Here is a 21,640-nt window from a genome sequence, read left to right as displayed (position 1 = left end):
CTCTCTTCCGTCATCCCTCTCTCCCTACCGCCAACAATCTCTACCTCCCTCCTTCCCTCTCTCTCCCTCCCCTCTGTCCCTCCATCCCACTCTCTTTCTCTCCCACCACCCCTCTCTCTCTCCCTCCTACTCTCTTCCTCCCTCCGTATCTCCCTCCCCCCCCCCCCCCCCCCCCCCCCCCGACTTGAGGAAGTTCTTTGGTGTATGTCAGTGAAAACAAACGAAGACGTTAAATTGAATTGTATAATGCCAGATTGTCAGGCAAAGAACAAACTTTAAGACAAAGCTGGAATTTTTATGTACCTTTTTTTTCATAATCTATTTGTGTGCAGTTTGTGTAAGTCACTTTTTTGACTTTCTAAAAAAAATATGTGAGTGCGTGCGAACGTCAGTTCTGAGTTAATCGTGTCGCGCCGTGATTCAACAAGTACCTATCCGGTACAGCTGTACTTGCACGATGTTGATCGTGAAAACTAAAGTGCATGGCTTTTATTGGTGAAGAAATAGAGAACTTTGCTTCTCAGATCGAGAGAGAATATTGTGTTCCAATTATCTGACTTCGACTGTGTTTCGTTGACTATTTTTGCGATGTTGATCGACAAAGTCTGTGTCAATGGTGTGTCACAGTGTGTGTGTGTGTGTGTGCGTCAGTGGGGTGGGTGTGTGTGTGTGTGTGTGACGGTGTGTGTGTGTGTGTGTTAGTGGGGTGTGTGTGTGTGTGTCAGTGGGGGTGTGTGTGTGTCAGTGGGGTGTGTGTGTGTGTCAGTGGGGTGTGTGTGTGTCAGTGGGGTGTGTGTGTGTGTGTCAGTGGGGTGTGTGTGTGTCAGTGGGGTGTGTGTGTGTATGTGTGTGTGCGTGTGTGTGTGTGTGTCAGTGGGATGTGTACGTGTGTGTCAGTGGGGGGTGTGTGTGTGTGTCAGTGGGGTGTGTGTCCGTGTGTGTGTGTGTGTGTGTGTGTGTCGGTGGGGTGTGTGTCCGTGGGTGTGTGTGTGTGTGTATGTCAGTGGGATGTGTGTGTGTCAGTGGGGTGTGTGTCCGTGTGTGTGTGTGTGTGTGTGTGTGTCGGTGGGGTGTGTGTCCGTGGGTGTGTGTGTGTGTGTGTGTATGTCAGTGGGGTGTGTGTGTGTCAGTGGGGTGTGTGTCCGTGTGTGTGTGTGTGTGTGTGTGTGTCGGTGGGGTGTGTGTCCGTGGGTGTGTGTGTGTGTGTGTCAGTGGGATGTGTGTGTGTCAGTGGGGTGTGTGTGTCAGTGGGTGTGTGTGTCAGTGGGGGGTGTGTGTGTCAGTGGGGGTGTCAGTGGGGTGTGTGTGTGTGTCAGTGGGGGGTGTCAGTGGGGTGTGTGTGTGTCAGTGGGGGGGTGTCAGTGGGGTGTGTGTGTGTCAGTGGGGTGTGTGTCCGTGGGTGTGTGTGTGTGTATGTCAGTGGGATGTGTGTGTCAGTGGGGTGTGTATGTGTCCGTGGGTGTGTGTGGGTGTATGTCTGTGTGTGTGTGTGTGTACGTGTGTTTATGCGGTGTGTGCGTGTGTGTGTGTGTGTGCAACGGTGTGTGTGTGTGTGTGTCACTGAGTGTGTGTGTATGTGTGTCAGTGTGTGTGTCGCTGAGTGTGTGTGTGTCATGTGTGTGTGTATGTGTGTGTGTGTGTGTGTGTATGTGTGTGTGTGTGCGCTCGCCGTGTGAGTGTGTGTGTGTCATGTGTGTGTGTATGTGTGTGTGTGTGTGTGTCAGGTCTGTGTGTGTCTGTATTCAGTATTTCTATGTCCGTGAGTGCCTGTCTCTGTCTGTCTGTGTGTGCGCGCGCGCGCGCGCGCGCGTGTGTGTGTGTGTGTGTGTGTGTGTGTGTGTGTGTTAATTATATGTGTGAGTGCATCAGTTAGTATTTCTGCCCGTGCCTGTCTGTCTGTCTGTCTGTCTGTAACTGATCGAGCGCGCCTGCTTTGTCACTGTCGTACTCTGCGTGTGAGAGGATCTCCATTCAAGCACTGAGAATGAAAAGATTGATGGGTGTTTTGTTTTTTTCTTAATTGGTGTGCAGTGCGTGAGAAATTCCATAGTTCCGGTTCACTAACTGTCACGCTTCGGTCAACAACAACGAAGAGAAAACCGGACCTAGCTTTGTAGTACAACACTACCCTAAAGGTGCGCAAGCACCCGCTGGTTTGGTCACGTGGAAACGAAATATCAAGAGACAGTTCTTCATGAGTGGTACTTGTTTAGCCATTTTCTCAGTGTCGGGATAAAATATCACACTCTTGAACGTGCGATAAAAAGTTGCTAGTTACACAAGGTGGTATCTGTGTGTATTGCAACAGGTTATGAGTGTCAAACAGCCTGTTATATAGAGCCCACGTGTGTCTGTGTTTATGATTGGTGTGTTATTTAATTCATTTTCAATCTTAGATATTATTATGAGACAAGTGCCTCGATGCTTTTCTTTTCTCCGTCAAATCCAGTTGAAGCAGAAACATGTATTGCTTGCTACACGTTTAATCTCACTGCCACAGTTTTGGATTATCAAGTTTATCTCGGTGCGCGCGCGGCGTGTGTGTGTGTGTGTGAATGTGCGCGCGCGTGTGTGCCGCCCGTGTGTGTGTGTGTGTGTATGTGCGCGCTAGTATGTGTGTGTGTGGGTGTATGTGTATATACATATGTGTATGTGTGCGTGTGTCAGTGTGTGTTTGTGACCGTGTTTTCAAGAGGAGCGTGCCCTTTAAAGCGTTTATATATAAATTATATTTTTGGTTTGTTTGTTTGTTTGCTTAACGCCCAGCCGACCACGAAGGGCCATATCAGGGCAGTGCTGCTTTGACATATAGCGTGCGCCACACACAAGACAGAAGCATCCATGCATTGTTCTTGTCATGATTAAAATTGAATAAAGTTTTGTTTAAACCACAAGACAGAAGCACAGGCTTCATGTCTCACCCAGTCACATTATTCTGACACCGGACCAACCAGTCCTAGCACTAACCCCATAATGCCAGACGCCAGGCGGAGCAGCCACTAGATTGCCAATTTTAAAGTCTTAGGTATGACCTGGCCGGGGTTCGAACCCACGACCTCCCGCTCACTAGGCGGACGCCTTACCACTAGGCCAACCGTGCCGGTATATATATATTTTGTTGTTGTTGTTGGTAATAACAAAATGACAGTATCAAAAGATAATTTGTCCTCAGCTGAGGGAGAAACAAACTTGCATTGGTCTCGAATAGACAATAACAAATAAGAATCATCGCGCAAAATTAATATTGTATTATGAAAAAAGTTTATTTTCATCATTAATAAAAATAAAATTATGACAGTATTAAAAGACAGTCCCCCATCGGGCGTAGTGGCTTGGTGGTAAGACGTCGGCCTCCTAACTCCGGAGGTCGTGAGTTCGAATCCCGGTCGCTGCCGCCTGCTGGGTTAAGAGTGGAGATTTTTCCGATCTCCCAGGTCAACTTATGTGCAGACCTGCTAGTGACTTAACCCCCTTCGTGTGCACACAAAAGCATACGACCAAGTGCGCACGGAAAAGATCCTGTAATCCATGTCAGAGTTCGGTGGGTTATAGAAACACGAAATACCCAGCATGCCTCCCCCGAAATCGGCGTATGCTGCCTGAATGGCGGGGTAAAAACGGTCATACACGTAAAAATCCACTCGTGCTAAAATCATGAGTGAACGTGGGAGTCTAAGCCCATGAACGAAGAAGAAGAAGAAGTCACCCACCCACACCCCATACGCGCACAAGTGCAGTCGTGTATTTGCGTCATCCACTTCATGACAATTCTCGTGACTGGGTCAGTCTCATGCCTTCTTTCTAGACACACGTGACATTACAATGTTGTGCGCATATGGGGTGTGGATGGGGGACTGTCTTTTCAGTGATACTGTCATATTCTTCATTTGTTTGTTTGTTTGTTTAACGCCCAGCCGACCACGAACGTGCGCCACACACAAGACAGAAGTCGCAGCACAGACTGTCTCACCCAGTTACATTATTCTGACACCGGACCAACCAGTCCTAGCACTAACCCCATAATGCCAGACGCCAGGCGGAGCAGCCACTAGATTGCCAATTTTAAAGTCTTAGGTATGACCCGGCCGTGGTTCGAACCCACGACCTCCCGATCACGGGGCGGATGCCTTACCACTACTAGGCCAACCGTGCCGGTTATACTTCATCATGATGAAAATAAATAACCTACACCCGTGACAGTAAGGTCATTGTGGCAGTTGTAGATGAGCTATAGCTTTGACCGTTATTGGCGTCTGAGTGAAGTTTCAGTCTTTAACAGCCGGGTCATCTATAAAATGACCTCGTAAATTTCCCTAAAATCAGTTATGCATGCCAACCTATACACAGTAACTTTTCGCTTCCCACACAGTTTCAAGTTGTTTTAATCCCAGAGGCAGATGATACTACTGAGGTATGAGGAGAAAGTATACAGGATGTGAACAGACGGCCAGCAAGAGATCTAGACGTCTTGGTTTTTATCTTATTTTATCGATATCGTATCTCTTAAACAATCCAATCAGTGTCGTGTGCCTGTTCTTTTATCCATTGGTCAGTTGATACGGAGTACTCCAGTTGACCTTTACTGACTGCATTAGTGATGCCGGACACCCCCCCCCCCCCCCCTCTCTCTAGACCCCCACCCCTGCTGCAGACATGTGACTTTTTTTGTATGTGTTTAATCACGTATGTTGGGTCACTTTAAGAATTGAGAAGGATGTGATATGATTACCACGCAAGGAAATATTGAAATGTCGGGTTTTGACTACTTAGGGATCTCGGACACAAACACTCATCTTAACTGTGTGCATTCATTTAATCCATTATCATGCTCATGGAGCATATTTAAATTAACTGTAGCGTATCATTCGTAATTTAAATTGAACATCCCTTATTCTTTCTAAGGTTTAAAATCATCAGGAAGCCGCCCATTCTGAAGCTCAACGTTAAATCAGTTGCTTTGCGTTTATGGCGGATATTGTGCGTTGATGATTAAAGCTGCCATGTTCAAGGAGTTGTTACTAGTGGCAAACAGATCAACACAAAATAAGTCTTTCTCATACGCGGTTTGTGAATATCCCTTTTATCAGGTACTTTCTTTACGCAACAACAATACAAAACAATGCAAACAAAAACACACCCCTTTGAAATGGTACGCAACTCGTGTTATACAAATGCACTGAGCGGCTTTCAGTAAGTCACAAGCTGCCGGCCATGTATGTCAAGTGCATGCCAAACAGATACTGACAAGTAGGCCTATCACTCTTTGCTGAGGTGTTATCAATCACTTACGTGTTTACGTATAACTCCGAGCCTTGATGATCTTGTGTAACTGACTGTGTCATACAAAACAAGCACAAACTTGAAATACTATACATGTAGTAAGCGGAGAATGAGATCACTGAGCTTATTGACGCCGAGCCGCACCAGCGGCTCGTCTTTGGCGACGGGTACTAGTAGCTTGCAGGAGGAGAAATTTTTGTTCATGGGCGATTTCTGTGACGTATGTACCACGAGCAGCGCCATTTTGTTGTGAAATACGTCATCGGTTTGTGTACACAGGAAGTTGTGACATCCGTCACCCTATGGGAGGTGTGAAGGCAACATTGTTCATCAGTAGAAAGTTGTAAAATCCGTCACCCTATGGGAGGGGTGAAGGCAAAATTGGTCATCACTGAGTTTGTGTAACACAGGAAGTTGTGAAATACGTCACCCTATGGGAGGGGTGACGGCAAAATTGTTAAACAAAAACATCATAGGTCGAACTGTGCAGGGTCAACCGCAACAAACTCAAACCATTCATACTTTGCTGTATTTGAGTGACTTATATACCGACATTTTTATTTCTTTTTTTGAGCACAGGTGTAGGAAAAAATCATGAACCAAAATGTTATATATTTTCTAATTCAACATTTGTTTTACAAATGTGACCATGGTCTTTCAAACATACTGTGACATTAAACATTGTTATGTTGAATAAAAGAAAAAAAGCTTTTGTGCACAAATCAGAAAATACAATGTACATTTTACCTACAGGCCAAACAGTGTCCGTGGCGGCAAAGGACCTATATTTTTAGATCAGTCACTGTGGCAAGTTGTCAAGAACAGGCGCTTGCATTTGGATGTGTCCACTGATAGTAGGTTTGGTTGTGATCATGATCAATCAGAATAATGTAGGAATAACAAGTCGCGTAAGGCGAAAATACAATATTTAGTCAAGTAGCTGTCGAACTCACAGAATGAAACTGAACGCAATGCCATTTTTCAGCAAGACCGTATACTCGTAGCATCGTCAGTCCACCGCTCATGGCAAAGGCAGTAAAATTGACAAGAAGAGCGGGGTAGTAGTTGCGCTAAGAAGGATAGCACGCTTTTCTGTACCTCTCTTTGTTTTAACTTTCTGAGCGTGTTTTTAATCCAAACATATCATATCTATATGTTTTTGGAATCAGGAACCGACAAGGAATAAGATGAAAGTGTTTTTAAATTGATTTCGACAATTTAATTTTGATAATAATTTTTATATATTTAATTTTCAGAGCTTGTTTTTAATCCGAATATAACATATTTATATGTTTTTGGAATCAGCAAATGATGGAGAATAAGATAAACGTAAATTTGGATCGTTTTATAAAAAAAAAATTTTTTTTACAATTTTCAGATTTTTAATGACCAAAGTCATTAATTAATTTTTAAGCCACCAAGCTGAAATGCAATACCGAAGTCCGGGCTTCGTCGAAGATTACTTGACCAAAATTTCAACCAATTTGGTTGAAAAATGAGGGCGTGACAGTGCCGCCTCAACTTTCACGAAAAGCCGGATATGACGTCATCAAAGACATTTATCAAAAAACTAAAAAAAACGTTCGCGGATTTCATACCCAGGAACTCTCATGTCAAATTTCATAAAGATCGGTCCAGTAGTTTAGTCTGAATCGCTCTACACACACACACACACACAGACAGACAGACACACACACACACACACACACACACACACACACACAGACACACACACAGACACACACACGCACATACACCACGACCCTCGTTTCGATTCCCCCTCGATGTTAAAATATTTAGTCAAAACTTGACTAAATATAAAAATGTATGACAGTTTGGTATGATGCCATGTAATTCACATATGCTGAAATATGATATTATACATCATATAATATTAATATGGCTGTTGCCATGACCATGAACCCCAAGAAAGGTTTAATGTTATGTAAATCAAAATACCCAAATCAAGCACCTATTACACGGCTGTTCCTAGCTTACGATTAAGTTGGCAGCTAAATAGGTCATGACCCTCGGTCACGGCTGCTTTCTGTATTTCGGTCCCTGCTGCCAACGCTACAGCGCGCGAGCAACGAAAACGCGGCAGTCTCGCCCCGCGCAATACTACCGCATAATGCGTAACGCAAGTGTGTCAAATGTGACCACCCCTTTTATGATAGCAAAGAGGGCAAAGGTGCCCCGTATGATTTCCGTTCTTTTCTGTGGAAAAAAAAGCAGGTGTGTGGATGGATCGTGTCGCAATTCCGTTGCGTTCACGATACCACCCTACGTCTGCGGGATTTGATTTGGTTGTTTAATTGAGGAGACGTTTTCCGGGGTGTCTTGTACGTTGTAAAGTTTCATAAATTATGTGTCGGTGATTGTTTGACCACACGCGCACATTCAGGAATCGGCGGAAATCGACATTTTTTGGCCTCGGACATACGTACAGGGTTTGCTCGCGCACCAACGCACACCGTGCACACGATCGACCCCCGTCCCCCACCCCCACCCCCACCCCCACATAAATACACACGGTGACATATACTCTGTCAGTGATACTCTATCTCTGTCTGGCTGGCTGGCTGGCTGGCTGGCTCTCTCTCTCTCTCTCTCTCTCTCTCTCTCTCTCTCTCTCGATCTCTATCTCTATCTCTATCTCTCTTGTATGCTTCTTTAGGGTTTTTTTTACATTATTTTAGTCAAGTTTTGACTAAATGTTTTAACGTAGAGGGGGGAATTGAGACGAGGGTCGTGGTGTATGTGCGTGGTGTATGTGTGTCTGTGTGTCCGTCTGTCTGTCTGTGTGTGTGTGTAGAGCGATTCAGACTAAACTACTGGACCGATCTTTATGAAATTTGACATGAGAGTTCCTGGGTATGATATCCCCATACGTTTTTTTCATTTTTTTGATAAATGTCTTTGATGACGTCATATCCGGCTTTTCGTGAAAGTTGAGGCGGCACTGTCACGCTCTCATTTTTCAACCAAATTGGTTGAAATTTTGGTCAAGTAATCTTCGACGAAGCCCGGACTTCGGTATTGCATTTCAGCTTGGTGGCTTAAAAATTAATTAATGACTTTGGTCATTAAAAATCTGAAAATTAAAAAAAAAAATTAAAAAAATATAAAACGATCCAAACTTACGTTTATCTTATTCTCCATCATTTTCGGATTCCCAAAACATATAAATATGTTATATTTGGATTAAAAACAAGCTTTGAAAATTAAAAAAAATTAAAATTATTATCAAAATTAAATTTTCGAAATCAATTTAAAAACACTTTCATCTTATTCCTTGTCGGTTCCTGATTCCAAAAACATATAGATATGATATGTTTGGATTAAAAACACGCTCAGAAATTGTTTACCTGTACCAACAGGTGTAGAACTCCCTGTTTCTTTGATATTGTCAATGTTTCGGCTCGTGTTGATCCCGGCTGGGATCAACTGAATTTCTTGTTTTGGTATTGTGTGTGTGTGTGTGTGTGTGTGTGTGTCTAGTGTGTGTGTGTGTGTGTGTGTGTGTGCTGGTGTGTGTGTGTGTGTGAGTGCGTGCGTGTGCAGTGTGTGTGTGTGTGTCGGTGTGTAGTGTGTGTGTGTGCCGGTGTGTGTGTGCGTGCCGTGTGTGTGCGGCCAGTCATGGTGTCAGTGTGTCAGTGTGTGTGTGTCAGTGTGTGTGTGTGTCGGTGTGTGTGCCGTGTGTGTGTGCGTGCGTGTGTGTGTGTGTGTGTTTGTCGGAGTGTATGTGTGTGTGTGTGTGTGTGTGTGTGTGTCGGAGTGTGTGTGTGTGTGTGTGTGTGTGTGTGTATGTGCCTGTGTGTGTGTCGCCGCCGGGTGTGTCACTGAGCCTGTCACTGAGTCACGTGTGTCAGTGTCAGTGCGCCGCCAGCCAGTGCGTGTGTGTGTGTCGGCAGGGGCGGACGAGGGGGGGGGGTTTCAGGGGTTTCCGGAAACCCCCCCCCAGCCAAATTTTTTTTTTTTAAATGGTGTTTTTTTTGGGTATTAATCAGTGACAAAATCTGCTGCCTGAAACTGGTAATGATCATCCTCAAAATGCACCAGATTGCACCATTTTGCATCCTTTTTTACAAAATTTTCCGGGGGGGCATGCCCCCGGACCCCCCTAGCAAGCTAGGCGCTTTGCGCCGTCGGCTCGGCGCTTCGCGCCTTCACACCCATATCTTCACAATATACTTTTGGAAACCCCCCCCATAAAATGAACTGATCCGCCCCTGGTTGGTGTGTGTGTGTGTGTGTGTGTGTGCGTGCGTGTGTGTGTGTATGAATGATACATTTGATTGTTCTGATTCATTGCGGGGGGTGGGGGGGGGGGGGGCAAGGCATGTAAATGACGGCTGCACGCAAGAATTTGAATGCGGACCAAAAACGAAAGAAGACATTCAGGGGAAACAAGTAAGCATTACTTCTCAGTTGGCGTTTTACGTTATCTCCCTTGGACTGTACTGCCAGACGAGAGGAAGGTTGGAAGTTTGGGGGCAAGTCGTGAATATTCTCTCTGCTTTCCAACATAATAAGCAATGCCAGCTTTCGTCAAGTAAGTAAGCTGTTCAATGTCTGTAGAGTTTTTCTTAGGATGACATTGTTTTAGGCACGATGATATAAACACGGGAGTTTGTCGTATGTTATGACAGAGATCGTCTGCTACGGTCTGTATTATTCGGTACAAAGGTTGCTGCAGAATGCGAATTTGGCCGCTGCACATATCGTAACATTTCATGAAATAACTTGTGTCTGTGGATTCTAGAAGAATTTGGAGGCTTCCAAGATCTGGAAGAGTTTGACCCACTGCACGTCAGTCTAGTTAGTCTTTTGCTTGCAATCAGTGAAGCCATGCGCCATGTGGACATGTATGACGTTACACACTTGCATCTATAGTTACAATGACACACTATACACTCTGTAGTAGCCCTTTTTTCGGACAGGGGCTGAAGTCCAATTTACAGTACTCTGTGTCACAGAAAGAATATAGCGCTGATGTGTCACTTATAGTGACACATTTTAATTGCAAACTTCAAGTTCAACATCAGACTTTACACATATGTATCAAAATGATTTATTGTTACAGGATTGCTGGTCAACTTTCAGCAGGAGTGAGACGAGAGTTCCTGTCTCCCAACAAAGTGCGCTTGACTCTATCCTGGGGGTTCCCTTATGAAGCGTTTGGACCTTCAGGTCAGTTTATAGATGAACTGGAATCAGTTGTCACTCTAGCGAGTGTTTGATTATCTCAATAGGCACTTAAAAACTGACGCTGGATGTTTTCTTTTACCTGATCATAACTATGCTATATGGGTTATTCTCCAGAGCTGTGTACCAGTGGAAACCATGTTACGAAGTTGACATTTGTTTACTTAACTGAGACATTTTAACCATAAAAAATGATTTCATTAATAAATACTGGTTCAATATATATACATTATATTCTTGGCCTGCAGAGAAAGAATCAGAAATACTTGCACATTATATTTGTCTTCGTTCAGTTAATAACATGGGTTTTAAAGTACGTCAACTTCTTAACATGGAAACCAAATTAAGGTTGTGACATGGATTTGAACACTAGCAATTAGGCCTAAAAAAAAAATAGGTGTGCTTATGGTAACCCGACCTACCCTATTTTTAGGGGCCGACCCTATAACTTTTCATTACATTTGTCAAAAAAAAACCAAAAAAACCAAGAAAACGAGTGCAGAAAACGCAATGAAAGCGAAAGCGACCGAGTCACACACTTATTTCCCTGTCAAGTAGGTTTAATTTGTACACATTAGAAAAAAAAGTGAAAAAAAAAGGGATTGCCTACTTTCCTACCCTATTTTTTTTGGCTATGTTACCGTAACCACACCTATTATTTTTTTGGCCTTACAAAAACAGAAGACAAAATAAAAACTATGTTTTTTGTTGCATGCCTGTATCATTATCTTACTGGAGTATTACTGAAAAAGTAAAGAGAATTAATACATTCTAGTTGCCATTTATTATACGTTATAATCATTTAAAGGACTGTAAATGCATGTCACAAAATGGTTCCCAGCTCTGGAGAATAACCCATATATACGTGAAGGGAAACAGCAGAGCCTTTTTTTTTTTTTTTTCATTTTTTTTTTTTTTCATTTTCATTACTTTATTGTCCCATCGCTGGAAAATTCGGGTCGCTTCCTCCCAGTGGAAAGCTAGCAGCAACGGAGTCGCGCTACCCAGGTGTCTGCGTGTTTAGGTGTATTCAGCCACCTGCACTTATGGCAGAATGACCAAGGTCTTTTACGTGCCATTGTGATGACACGGGGGTGGGACATGGCTTCGCGTCTCTGGGTCTGCACATAAAGTTGACCCGTGTCTGTCCCGGCCCGAATTCGAACCTGCGACCTTCCGATCACAAGTCCAGTGCTCTACCATCTGAGCTACCGGGCCCCCCAACCTTTGGAGGCGAACTCCTTACTTTACATACAAGTCAAGTTGTTGTTTTGGTAGTGGTGATGGTGATAATGGTAGCAATTTGATAATTAGGTCAGAGCAATTTGTTAATTTTTGACTCACATGCGAAGCAAAAGTGAGTCTATGTACTCACCTGAGTCGTCCATCCGGACGTCCGGACGTCCGGACGTCCGGAAAACTTTAACGTTGGATATTTCTTGGACACTATTCAGTCTATCAGTACCAAATTTGGCAAGATGGTGTATGATGACAAGGCCCCAAAAAACATACATAGCATCTTGACCTTGCTTCAAGGTCAAGGTCACAGGGGCCATAAATGTTGCCTAAAAACCAGCTATTTTTCACATTTTTCCCATTTTCTCTGAAGTTTTTGAGATTCAATACCTCACCTATATATGATATATAGGGCAAAGTAAGCCCCATCTTTTGATACCAGTTTGGTTTACCTTGCTTCAAGGTCAAGGTCACAGGAGCTCTTCAAAGTTGGATTGTATACATATTTTGAAGTGACCTTGACTCTGAACTATGGAAGATAACTGTTTCAAACTTAAAAATTATGTGGGGCACATGTTATGCTTTCATCATGAGACACATTTGGTCACATATGATCATGGTCAAGGTCACTTTGACCCTTATGAAATGTGACCAAAATAAGGTAGTGAACCACTAAAAGTGACCATATCTCATGGTAGAAAGAGCCAATAAGCACCATTGTACTTCCTATGTCTTGAATTAACAGCTTTGTGTTGCATGACCTTGGATGACCTTGACCTTGGGTCAAGGTCACATGTATTTTGGTAGGAAAAATGTGTAAAGCAGTTCTTAGTGTATGATGTCATTGCTGTCAAGGTCAAGCATGTGAGTCGTATGGGCTTTGCCCTTCTTGTTTTCCAATCCTTTGATGGTGTTATCTTCTTGTTTACTTCCCAAGGAGTGTTTATTGGTCAGAGGCACATTTTCTGTCAATTTTAAAAGCTCTTGTAGCAGGTAAAATGCTTTTTGCAGCTGGCGGAATAAACATGTTAAATTGCTTCTTTGTATCCACAAATATTTATCATGAAATGTTCTTTAATTTACTGAATCTCGGCAAAACTGACAAGACTTATTCATTAATAAAAAAATGTAAATACTACTGCAGCATATCACAGAACAGTGGAACCCCCCCTTTTGAGACTTTACAAAATCTGAGAAAATCAGGTCTTAAATTTAAGCCTTAAAACTCCTCCGAAAGCTATGTATGGCTGCCTAAATGGCAGGGTAAAAACGGTCATACACATAAAAATCTACATGTGCAAAAACACGAGTGTACGTGGGAGTTCCAGCCCACAAACACAGAAGAAGAAGAAGAGTCTTTAAATGGGGGTAAATTTACAGAGGCAGTGAAGAGAAATTCTGATTAATCCAGGTCTTAAAAGGGAGAAGATGGGTGTGGTGGTGGGGGGGGGGGGGTCTTCTTCTTCTTCTGCGTTCATGGGCTGAAACTCCCACGTTCACTCATGTTTTTTGGCACGAGTGGATTTTTACGTGTATGACCGCTTTTACCCCGCCATTTAGGCAGTCATACGCCGCTTTTGGAGGAAGCATGCTGGGTATTTTCGTGTTTTTATAACCCACCGAACTCTGAGATGGATCACAGGATCTTTTCCGTGCGCACTTGGTCTTGTGCTTGCGTGTACACACGAAGGGAGATAAGCCACTAGCAGGTCTGCACATAAGTTGACCTGAGAGATCGGAAAAATCTCCACACTTAACCCACCAGGCGGCCGCGGCCAGGATTCGAACCCTCGACCTCCCGATTAAGAGGCCGACGTCTTACCACCCCGCCACAGCGCCCGTCGGGGGGGGGGTCTAAACATGGAGGATGCACTGTACTAACTAAATTCCTATTTCTGTATCTGTTCCAGCGACCGTCAACCTTTACAGGCAGACAGGGTGTGCCGAAGAAAAATTTCCATTTTTATATTTAGTCAAGTTTTGACTAAATATTTTAACATCGAGGGGGAATCGAAACGAGGGTCGTGGTGTATGTGCGTATGTGTGTGTGTGCGTGCGTGTGTGTGTGTGTGTGTGTGTGTAGAGCGATTCAGACTAAACTACTGGACCGATCTTTATGAAATTTGACATGAGAGTTCCTGGGTATGAAATCCCCGAACGTTTTTTTTCATTTTTTTGATAAATGTCTTTGATGACGTCATATCCGGCTTTTCGTGAAAGTTGAGGCGGCACTGTCACCCCCCTTATTTTTCAACCAAATTGGTTGAAATTTTGGTCAAGTACTCTTCAACGAAGCCCGGGGTTCGGTATTGCATTTCAGCTTGGTGGCTTAAAAATTAATTAATGACTTTGGTCATTAAAAATCGGAAAATTGTAAAAAAAAATAAAAATTTATAAAACGATCCAAATTTACGTTTATCTTATTCTCCATCATTTGCTGATTCCAAAAACATATAAATATGTTATATTCGGATTAAAAACAAGCTCTGAAAATTAAATATATAAAAATTATTATCAAAATTAAATTGTCGAAATCAATTTAAAAACACTTTCATCTTATTCCTTGTCGGTTCCTGATTCCAAAAATATATAGATATGATATGTTTGGATTAAAAACACGCTCAGAAAGTTAAAACAAAGAGAGGTACAGAAAAGCGTGCTATCCTTCTCAGCGCAACGAATACCCCGCTCTTCTTGTCAATTCCACGTGTTCTGTGAGTTCGACAGCTACTTGACTAAATATTGTATTTTCGCCTTACGCGACTTGTTATGTAATATTTTAATGGACAATAAAGTGCTGTTATTGTTATTGTTATTGTTATTGTCAAGCCATGGCACGTTCTAAACCTTGTGGAAAGTGGCCGCGCACTGTACTAACTAAATTCCTATTTCTGTATCTGTTCCAGCGACCGTCAAGCCATGGCACGTTCTAAACCTTGTGGAAAGTGGCCGCGCACTGTACTAACTAAATTCCTATTTGTTTATCTGTTCCAGCGACCGTCAAGCCATGGCACGTTCTAAACCTTGTGGAAAGTGGCCGCGCACTGTCGTTCAACAGTTTACCCAACCAACCAGAGCAATCTCTGTTCTTGTGCGTACAAGACCTTTATTCACACTACGGGCTTTTCCAGGGCTCAGTCAAGCTGAACATCTTCAAAGAATTATACGACATCTCCATTCCCAAGACGCCGTTAGTTCTAGAAAAGGAGCTGGTTTATGTCGGAAAGTCGTCCATGAATCTCCACACTGATGTCATCTTGCCGTCAAAGTCCTTGACCTTGGCTTCGTGTGAAGTGCAGAGTGTACTGATCGACAGGGAAACGAGAAGACCCGCGCCTCATCCTGATTGGTGGAGAGAGAAGTTCGGTCAGTACACCGACGCTACCAAGCAGTTGAAGGTGAATGTGCGGAAAGAACCGGAAGAGGACACGATAAGAGGAGGAGAGTTTGAAAGCAAAGACAACACTTCACACAAACTTAACAATGGAGAATTCACAGCAAAAGATCAAAAACTCACAGACCAAAATTCTAATTCTTCACTACACCTACCAGATCTACTACCCCTCAGTGAAAGAGTCACGTCTTACAACCTCACAGTTTGTGAAAGTGATTCAGATTCCTACGGGCACGCGAACTGGTCAGTGTATCTGAAATACTGCCTAGACGCCCTAGTAATGGGAAGTCCTTCTGAAGCGTCGAAAGAGTTGAAACGTCGTGCGGTCAAATCGGCGGAAATATCGTACATCAGCGAAGGTTCCGTTGGTCAGGAGGTTTGTGTGAAGTTCTGGAAAGATGAGGTTGTTCCCAGGGGTGTGCATTTTCATATCATTGGCTGTGATTCGAAGCAACTGATGAATTATGTATTTGTGCAATTCTACTCTCTTGAGGATGTTGAGCTCATGCTTTCCAAGTTGTAATTAAGTCTCAAATTAATTGGGCGAAGTCGACTTCATGAAGTCTGTCTGTGTGATCTAGACTGTGTGTGTGAGTAGTTTTATTATCATCAAGATATTGGACTGCCCGGTGCTTTCTAATGTACAAAAGGATGTAAACTTTGCTTGATGTCAGGTTAAAAGCGCGTAAGTGTGTGTGCATCTTGTGTGTGTGTGTGTGTGTGTGATAAAGAAAGATTCTTAAAAAAAATGTATCCTTGTCATAAAAAAAACATGTACCATCAGAAGATGTCTAAAGCTTTAGAAAAAAGTAGTAAATGTTTATTATATGAAAATGTTCAGACGAATTATGGGAAAGAAAGTTAGTATTACCCAGTTACCACATACATAATATTATGTATAATTGAAATTCAGATGTAGCTGTGACAAACTTGAAATTGAATTAGGAAGAACAAATTATGTTGATCAGGAAGATGTTGTGACACGAATGCAATGGGTGATGAATTTCATTGGAATTCGTGTAAACAAATTCAGTGCTAACAGCTACATTTAAATACATCCCACAAAAGTATTTATCAGTGCACTCTATGTTTTCTCTTTGTCATTTAATTTCTGGAAACAAAAATGCAAAGCTTCAGTTGGCTAAATGTATACAATTCGGGAAGGTTGTATTATTATTTTTTGTTATTTGAAGTTGTTGTTTAATTTACAAATTCTAATTAGTAGCAGTGATCAAACGTTTTTTTAATGTGTTATTGTTTTTTTGACAGAAGTTATTCTCCATGCCTCAAAAACGGTTAAAGGATTAATAGAACTTGAAACTGTGTCTGTGTGCTTTATTCTCTGGACAGTATATAATATATTGAATTGATACTTTCTAATGCTTTGTGTTTGTTTTGAGAAAAAATAGTTTTGTATGCAGGTGAGCTATGTTGACGTGGCTCAATGTTTCAATAAACATATGTAAACCTGCTTCGGAAGTTCAAGTTTTCAGATGAAAGTTGCAGGTAGCTCTGTCTCTCCCTCTCTCTCTCTCTCTTTCTCTCTCTTTCATTCGAGCACGCGTACTCAGTTTTGCCTGTGTTTGTGTGCAGGTGTGTGTTAGCGTGTGTGTGTGTGTGTGTGTGTGTGTGTGTGTGTGTGCTTTGAGTGTATACTGCTAGTTTTAGTGAATGTATTTTTTAATTTATGCAGTCCAGTGTTGTTTTTAAATTAATGTTGTTGATCAGTTTGTATAAATGATGAGTGTGTTGGTTGATATGGCTGGATTGAAATGTTTCTTAACCGCAATGTCATCACAAATTCCCAACCTTGGGCAATTAAAGATTCAGTTCTGTATTCTGTAATCCTGTATTCTGTATTCCTGTATTCCTGGTAGTCCTTGCTTCCATGTGTGTGTGTGTGTGTGTGTGTGGACACTGATGATCCGTATGACTATAAACCACCATGTCAACGTATCATCGTGCACTCACATGAACGTGTCACTAGACCAGTTCTGTACCGAAGCATAATTATGCGTTCCGTCATGTCCAATTTCTTAGCCAAAAGAAAAAGGTATAGGTAGTCCTATAGCCTAATCATTGTTGGTCGCAGGGGAGTTCGATTTTTAGAGATCTCAGCTTTATGAGGGCGTCGCCCACTCCTTTTCCTCGCTGCCGCTGCTTACCCCGTCCCAGTGAGTTTTAACTTTTGTTTGACGAATTATCCTAATATCTTAAAAAGCCACAAGTGTCTTTTACGAAATTAATTCATAAACAAGTCGCGTAAGGCGAAAATACAACATTTAGTCAAGTAGCTGTCGAACTCACAGAATGAAACTGAACGCAATGCCATTTTTCAGCAAGACCGTATACTCGTAGCATCGTCAGTCCACCGCTCATGGCAAAGGCAGTGAAATTGACAAGAAGAGCGGGGTAGTAGTTGCGCTAAGAAGGATAGCACGCTTTTCTGTACCTCTCTTTGTTTTAACTTTCTGAGCGTGTTTTTAATCCAAACATATCATATCTATATGTTTTTGGAATCAGGAACCGACAAGGAATAAGATGAAAGTGTTTTTAAATTGATTTCGACAATTTAATTTTGATATTAATTTTTATATATTTAATTTTCAGAGCTTGTTTTTAATCCAAATATAACATATTTATATGTTTTTGGAATCAGCAAATGATGGAGAATAAGATGAACGTAAATTTGGATCGTTTTATAAATTTTTATTTTTTTTACAATTTTCAGATTTTTAATGACCAAAGTCATTAATTAATTTTTAAGCCACCAAGCTGAAATGCAATACCGAAGTCCGGGCTTCGTCGAAGATTACTTGACCAAAATTTCAACCAATTTGGTTGAAAAATGAGGGCGTGACAGTGCCGCCTCAACTTTCACGAAAAGCCGGATATGACGTCATCAAAGACATTTATAAAAAAAACTGAAAAAAAACGTCTGGGGATATCATACCCAGGAACTCTCATGTCAAATTTCATAAAGATCGGTCCAGTAGTTTAGTCTGAATCGCTCTACACACACACACAGACACACACGCACATACACCACGACCCTCGTCTCGATTCCCCCCTCTACGTTAAAATATTTAGTCAAAACTTGACTAAATATAAAAAGTCCATTGTGCATAGACTGAGATCACCCAGGCGGTTCATTTTTGGTATATGACCAAGTGAAGGGATGGTCTTATCCCATGTCAGTAAAAGCCTGACAAGATTTGAGATGATGAGCCGAGCTGTTTTCACGGTCAAAAGTATATCTTTAACATTCACCGGATCACACTTTGGACTACACAGTCCGGCTAATGTGGTACGACCCTTACTTTCTAAAGCCGGAAAGATTCAACGTAAAAAGTATGGGTCGAACCACGGTACACGACCCACGCCATCTGAATAGGGGTACAATTTCACACTCGAAGCTAGCAGCAGGACACAGCCAGGCTGTGATTGGCTAGTTATTATGACTATCGGTAAAACACTATCAAAACAAGCAGCAACATCATCCGCTCGCAACCTGCAACACCCTTCTTGACAAGTGCCCTATTGAATGTGATCGAAAAGAGGGTTGTAATCTAAACAAGTCGCGTAAGGCGAAATTACTACATTTACTAGTCAAGCTGTGGAAGTCACAGAATGAAACCATAGACCTATATTAGATACTATTATATTAAATATAGGTCCCTGATGAAACTGAACGCACTGCATTTTTTCACAATGACTGTAGTCCGCCGCTTGTGCAAAACGGAGTGAAACTGACGAGCCTGTTCAGCGCGGTAGTGGTTTCGCTGTGCTGCATTGCACGCTTTTCTGTACCTCTCTTCGTTTGAACTTTCTGAGCGTGTTTTTAATCCAAACATATCATATCTATATGTTTTTGGAATCAGGAACCGACAAGGAATAAAATGAAATTGTTTTTAAATCGATTTCGGAAATTTGGTTTTGATAATAATTGTTATATTTTTAATTTTCAGACCTTGTTTTTAATCCGAATATAACATATTTATATGTTTTTGGAATCAGAAAATGATGAAGAATAAGATGAACGTAAATTTGGATCGTTTTATAAAAAACAAATTTTAATTACAATTTTCAGATTTTTAATGACCAAAGTCATTAATTAATTTTTAAGCCACCAAGCTGAAATGCAATACCGAAGTCCGGCCTTTGTCGAAGATTGCTTGGCCAAAATGTCAAAAATGAGGGTGTGACAGTGCCGCCTCAACTTTTACAAAAAGCCGGATATGACGTCATCAAAGATATTTATCGAAAAAAAGAAAAAAACATCCGGGGATATCATACCCAGGAACTCTCATGTCAAATTTCATAAAGATCGGTCCAGTAGTTTACTCTCAATCGCTCTACACACACACACGCACACACACACACACACACACAGACACACATACACCACGACACTCGTCTCGATTCCCCCTCTATGTTAAAACATTTAGTCAAAACTTGACTAAATGTAAAAAGGAACCGAAGAACATGATCAAATAGGGTTAGGGTTCAGGTCAACCGGAAAATACAGCCAATCACAGCCTGGCTGCGTACTGCCGCTAGCTTCACGTCAATTTCACCGGCTCTTTAGTCTACGACCCACTCCATCCGAAGAAGAATAATAATCAACGTGAAATATCTTCTTTTTTTTCCATGTGGGTTGTCCACCACCCACAACATCCGGTCTGTGTAGTTCAAATTTCGTCATCATTTAGGCTTATTCGTTTGTTTACACAGTTCATCCTTCAAATGGTAGGTAAATATGGGAAGGTTCTATGGTGCTAGTGGATTACACGAGATCTCAATCAAGACCTCCCAATAGTTTCAAAGATATCTATACAGAGACAAGTTGTGTGAGGCGCTGGGTCGTCAATGACCCGGTGTAACGCGTTTAGCTTTTCCCCGGTATTCAGCTTTTTCATTCGGCCTCGTTGATCTTGCATAAAATCCATACTGAAAAGACCCCCTCCCTGCCATAGTACGGATGATCGAGCTTAGGTACTTTACATTCATGGGTAGTCTTTCAACAAATATTTTGTATTTAAACTGAGAAATGTGCTTCATCGTGAAATTCCTTCCCTTTTCATTCAAGGGACGTAACCACTCGGTGCACGTTTTCGAAGAAATCGAATTTTGGGGTGAAATTTATTAAATTAAATTTCACCACCAACTTCCTTCCCTTGCAAGAAACTGACATGCTTTTCTTTCTTAAATAAGTGTACTTCTTTAATTTGACCAGGAAACAACATTTCAGTCTCGAGAATATATCGAATCAGATAGCTGAATACCGGAAGAAAGCTGAACGCGTTACACCGGAAAGCACGGTGAAGGTAGAATATCAGTATGGTCCGTTCACGTGGTACCAACCAATGTCCGGATGACCAGGATGATGCATTGACATGGTGGAACACAAAACACCCTTTCCCATGTATACACCATCACAATACCCTCAAAAACAACTTTTAAACATGTCGCTGAAATCATTCACATCATTTTTATTTTCACTTCAAAACGAAACACAGTCAGTCTTCCCCGTCCCTTTAGGACCATCCGTGACTCTTGAGGTACTGCGCACGCGCTATGACGTCATTGCTGTAGTCGTTTCCGGTGCTGCCAATATCCAAACGGGTCCAGCTCTGTACGTTTCCAACACCGAAGTTGTAGGCTGCGATTCCACCTGTGTGCGTGAGGGGGGAGGGGAGGGGGGGGGGGGGTAAAAAAAAAGTCAAATTAAAGTCGTGTCTTTGTTTCAAATGTGCATGGCTTATGCGGGTGCGTCTAAAGTAACCACCTCATTGATTTATCGCCTTCCTGAGGTCAAACTGAGACTGAAACCGGGTAATGTTGAACGGCTTTAGCATTGTAAATTCATAGCTCACAATTCAGAGGCAGTTAAGCCTCCAATTTTGCAGAACCTGCCCTTGTAAGTATAACAAGTCATTTTAGATACCCTTGAAGTCACGGAATGAACTGTACGGATGCATTTCGTTTACATGCGTTTTAAAAGAAAACATCGAACAAGCTGCCATTTCGAAGGAGGGGAGGCAACTCTGTCCGACTCTGTCGAGATTTACGAAGGAGGGGAGGCAACTCTCTCTCCTATTGATTGATTGATTGGTCGATCAACTGATCGATTGCTTGCTTTTTTAATTGATCGATTTCTTCTTCTTCTTCTTCTTCTTCTTCTTCTTCTTCTTCTTCTTCTTCTTCTTCTTCTTCTTCTTCTTCGTTCACGGGCTGAAACTCCCACGTTCATTCGTGGTTTTGCACGAGTGGGTTTTTACGTGAATGACCGTTTTTACCCAACCATTCAGACAGCCATACGCCGCTTTTGGGGGAGATTGATTCAACAAAGTCTCTTTGCACTCACCTTGCAGTTTCTGCTCGGTGGACCAGGATGAGTGTCTGGATCCCACCTGACGGATGTAGGGCACAAGCAGGCTCTTAACCATCATCTCCACGTGACAGCACGTGCGCGCCCCGCAGTTCTTGCACGGCAGTCCGGAGTGCGTCAGGTCACACTGA

General features: G+C 42.3%; 2 protein-coding genes across 2 annotated transcripts in view; one reads left to right on the top strand and one right to left on the bottom strand.

Annotated features, from left to right (window-relative positions):
- The first annotated feature begins 9,741 nt into the window (after positions 1 to 9,741).
- LOC138947518 (uncharacterized) lies at positions 9,742 to 16,202 on the top strand. The gene is made up of 3 exons (XM_070319007.1): positions 9,742 to 9,835; positions 10,367 to 10,473; positions 14,719 to 16,202. Exons 1-3 carry the CDS (start codon positions 9,819 to 9,821, stop codon positions 15,639 to 15,641), a joined length of 1,047 nt encoding a protein of 348 aa, XP_070175108.1. The 5' UTR covers positions 9,742 to 9,818; the 3' UTR covers positions 15,642 to 16,202.
- Positions 16,203 to 20,590: 4,388 nt separating this feature from the next.
- Positions 20,591 to 21,640, bottom strand: part of LOC138947517 (glycine, glutamate and proline-rich protein-like) — a 4,256-nt gene continuing 3,206 nt past the window's right edge. Inside the window, exons 5-6 of the mRNA XM_070319006.1 lie at positions 21,486 to 21,636; positions 20,591 to 20,792 (exon numbers count right to left, since the gene is read on the bottom strand). Of these exons, the coding sequence (XP_070175107.1) occupies positions 20,656 to 20,792; positions 21,486 to 21,636 (288 nt within the window). The 3' untranslated portion in view covers positions 20,591 to 20,655. The remainder of the gene's footprint in view (positions 20,793 to 21,485; positions 21,637 to 21,640) is intronic.

Source organism: Littorina saxatilis, linkage group LG14, assembly GCF_037325665.1.
Source record: "Littorina saxatilis isolate snail1 linkage group LG14, US_GU_Lsax_2.0, whole genome shotgun sequence".
Lineage (NCBI taxonomy): Eukaryota > Metazoa > Mollusca > Gastropoda > Littorinimorpha > Littorinidae > Littorina > Littorina saxatilis.
The sequence above is the reverse complement of the archived record's forward strand: the minus strand, read 5'-3'. Positions and strand labels throughout refer to the sequence as shown.

Excerpts from the sequence above, each read along its gene's own strand:
- LOC138947518 (XM_070319007.1), top strand. Across the intron at positions 10,474-14,718 it reads TGAAGCGTTTGGACCTTCAG|CGACCGTCAAGCCATGGCAC; the intron begins GTCAGTTTATAG and ends TATCTGTTCCAG.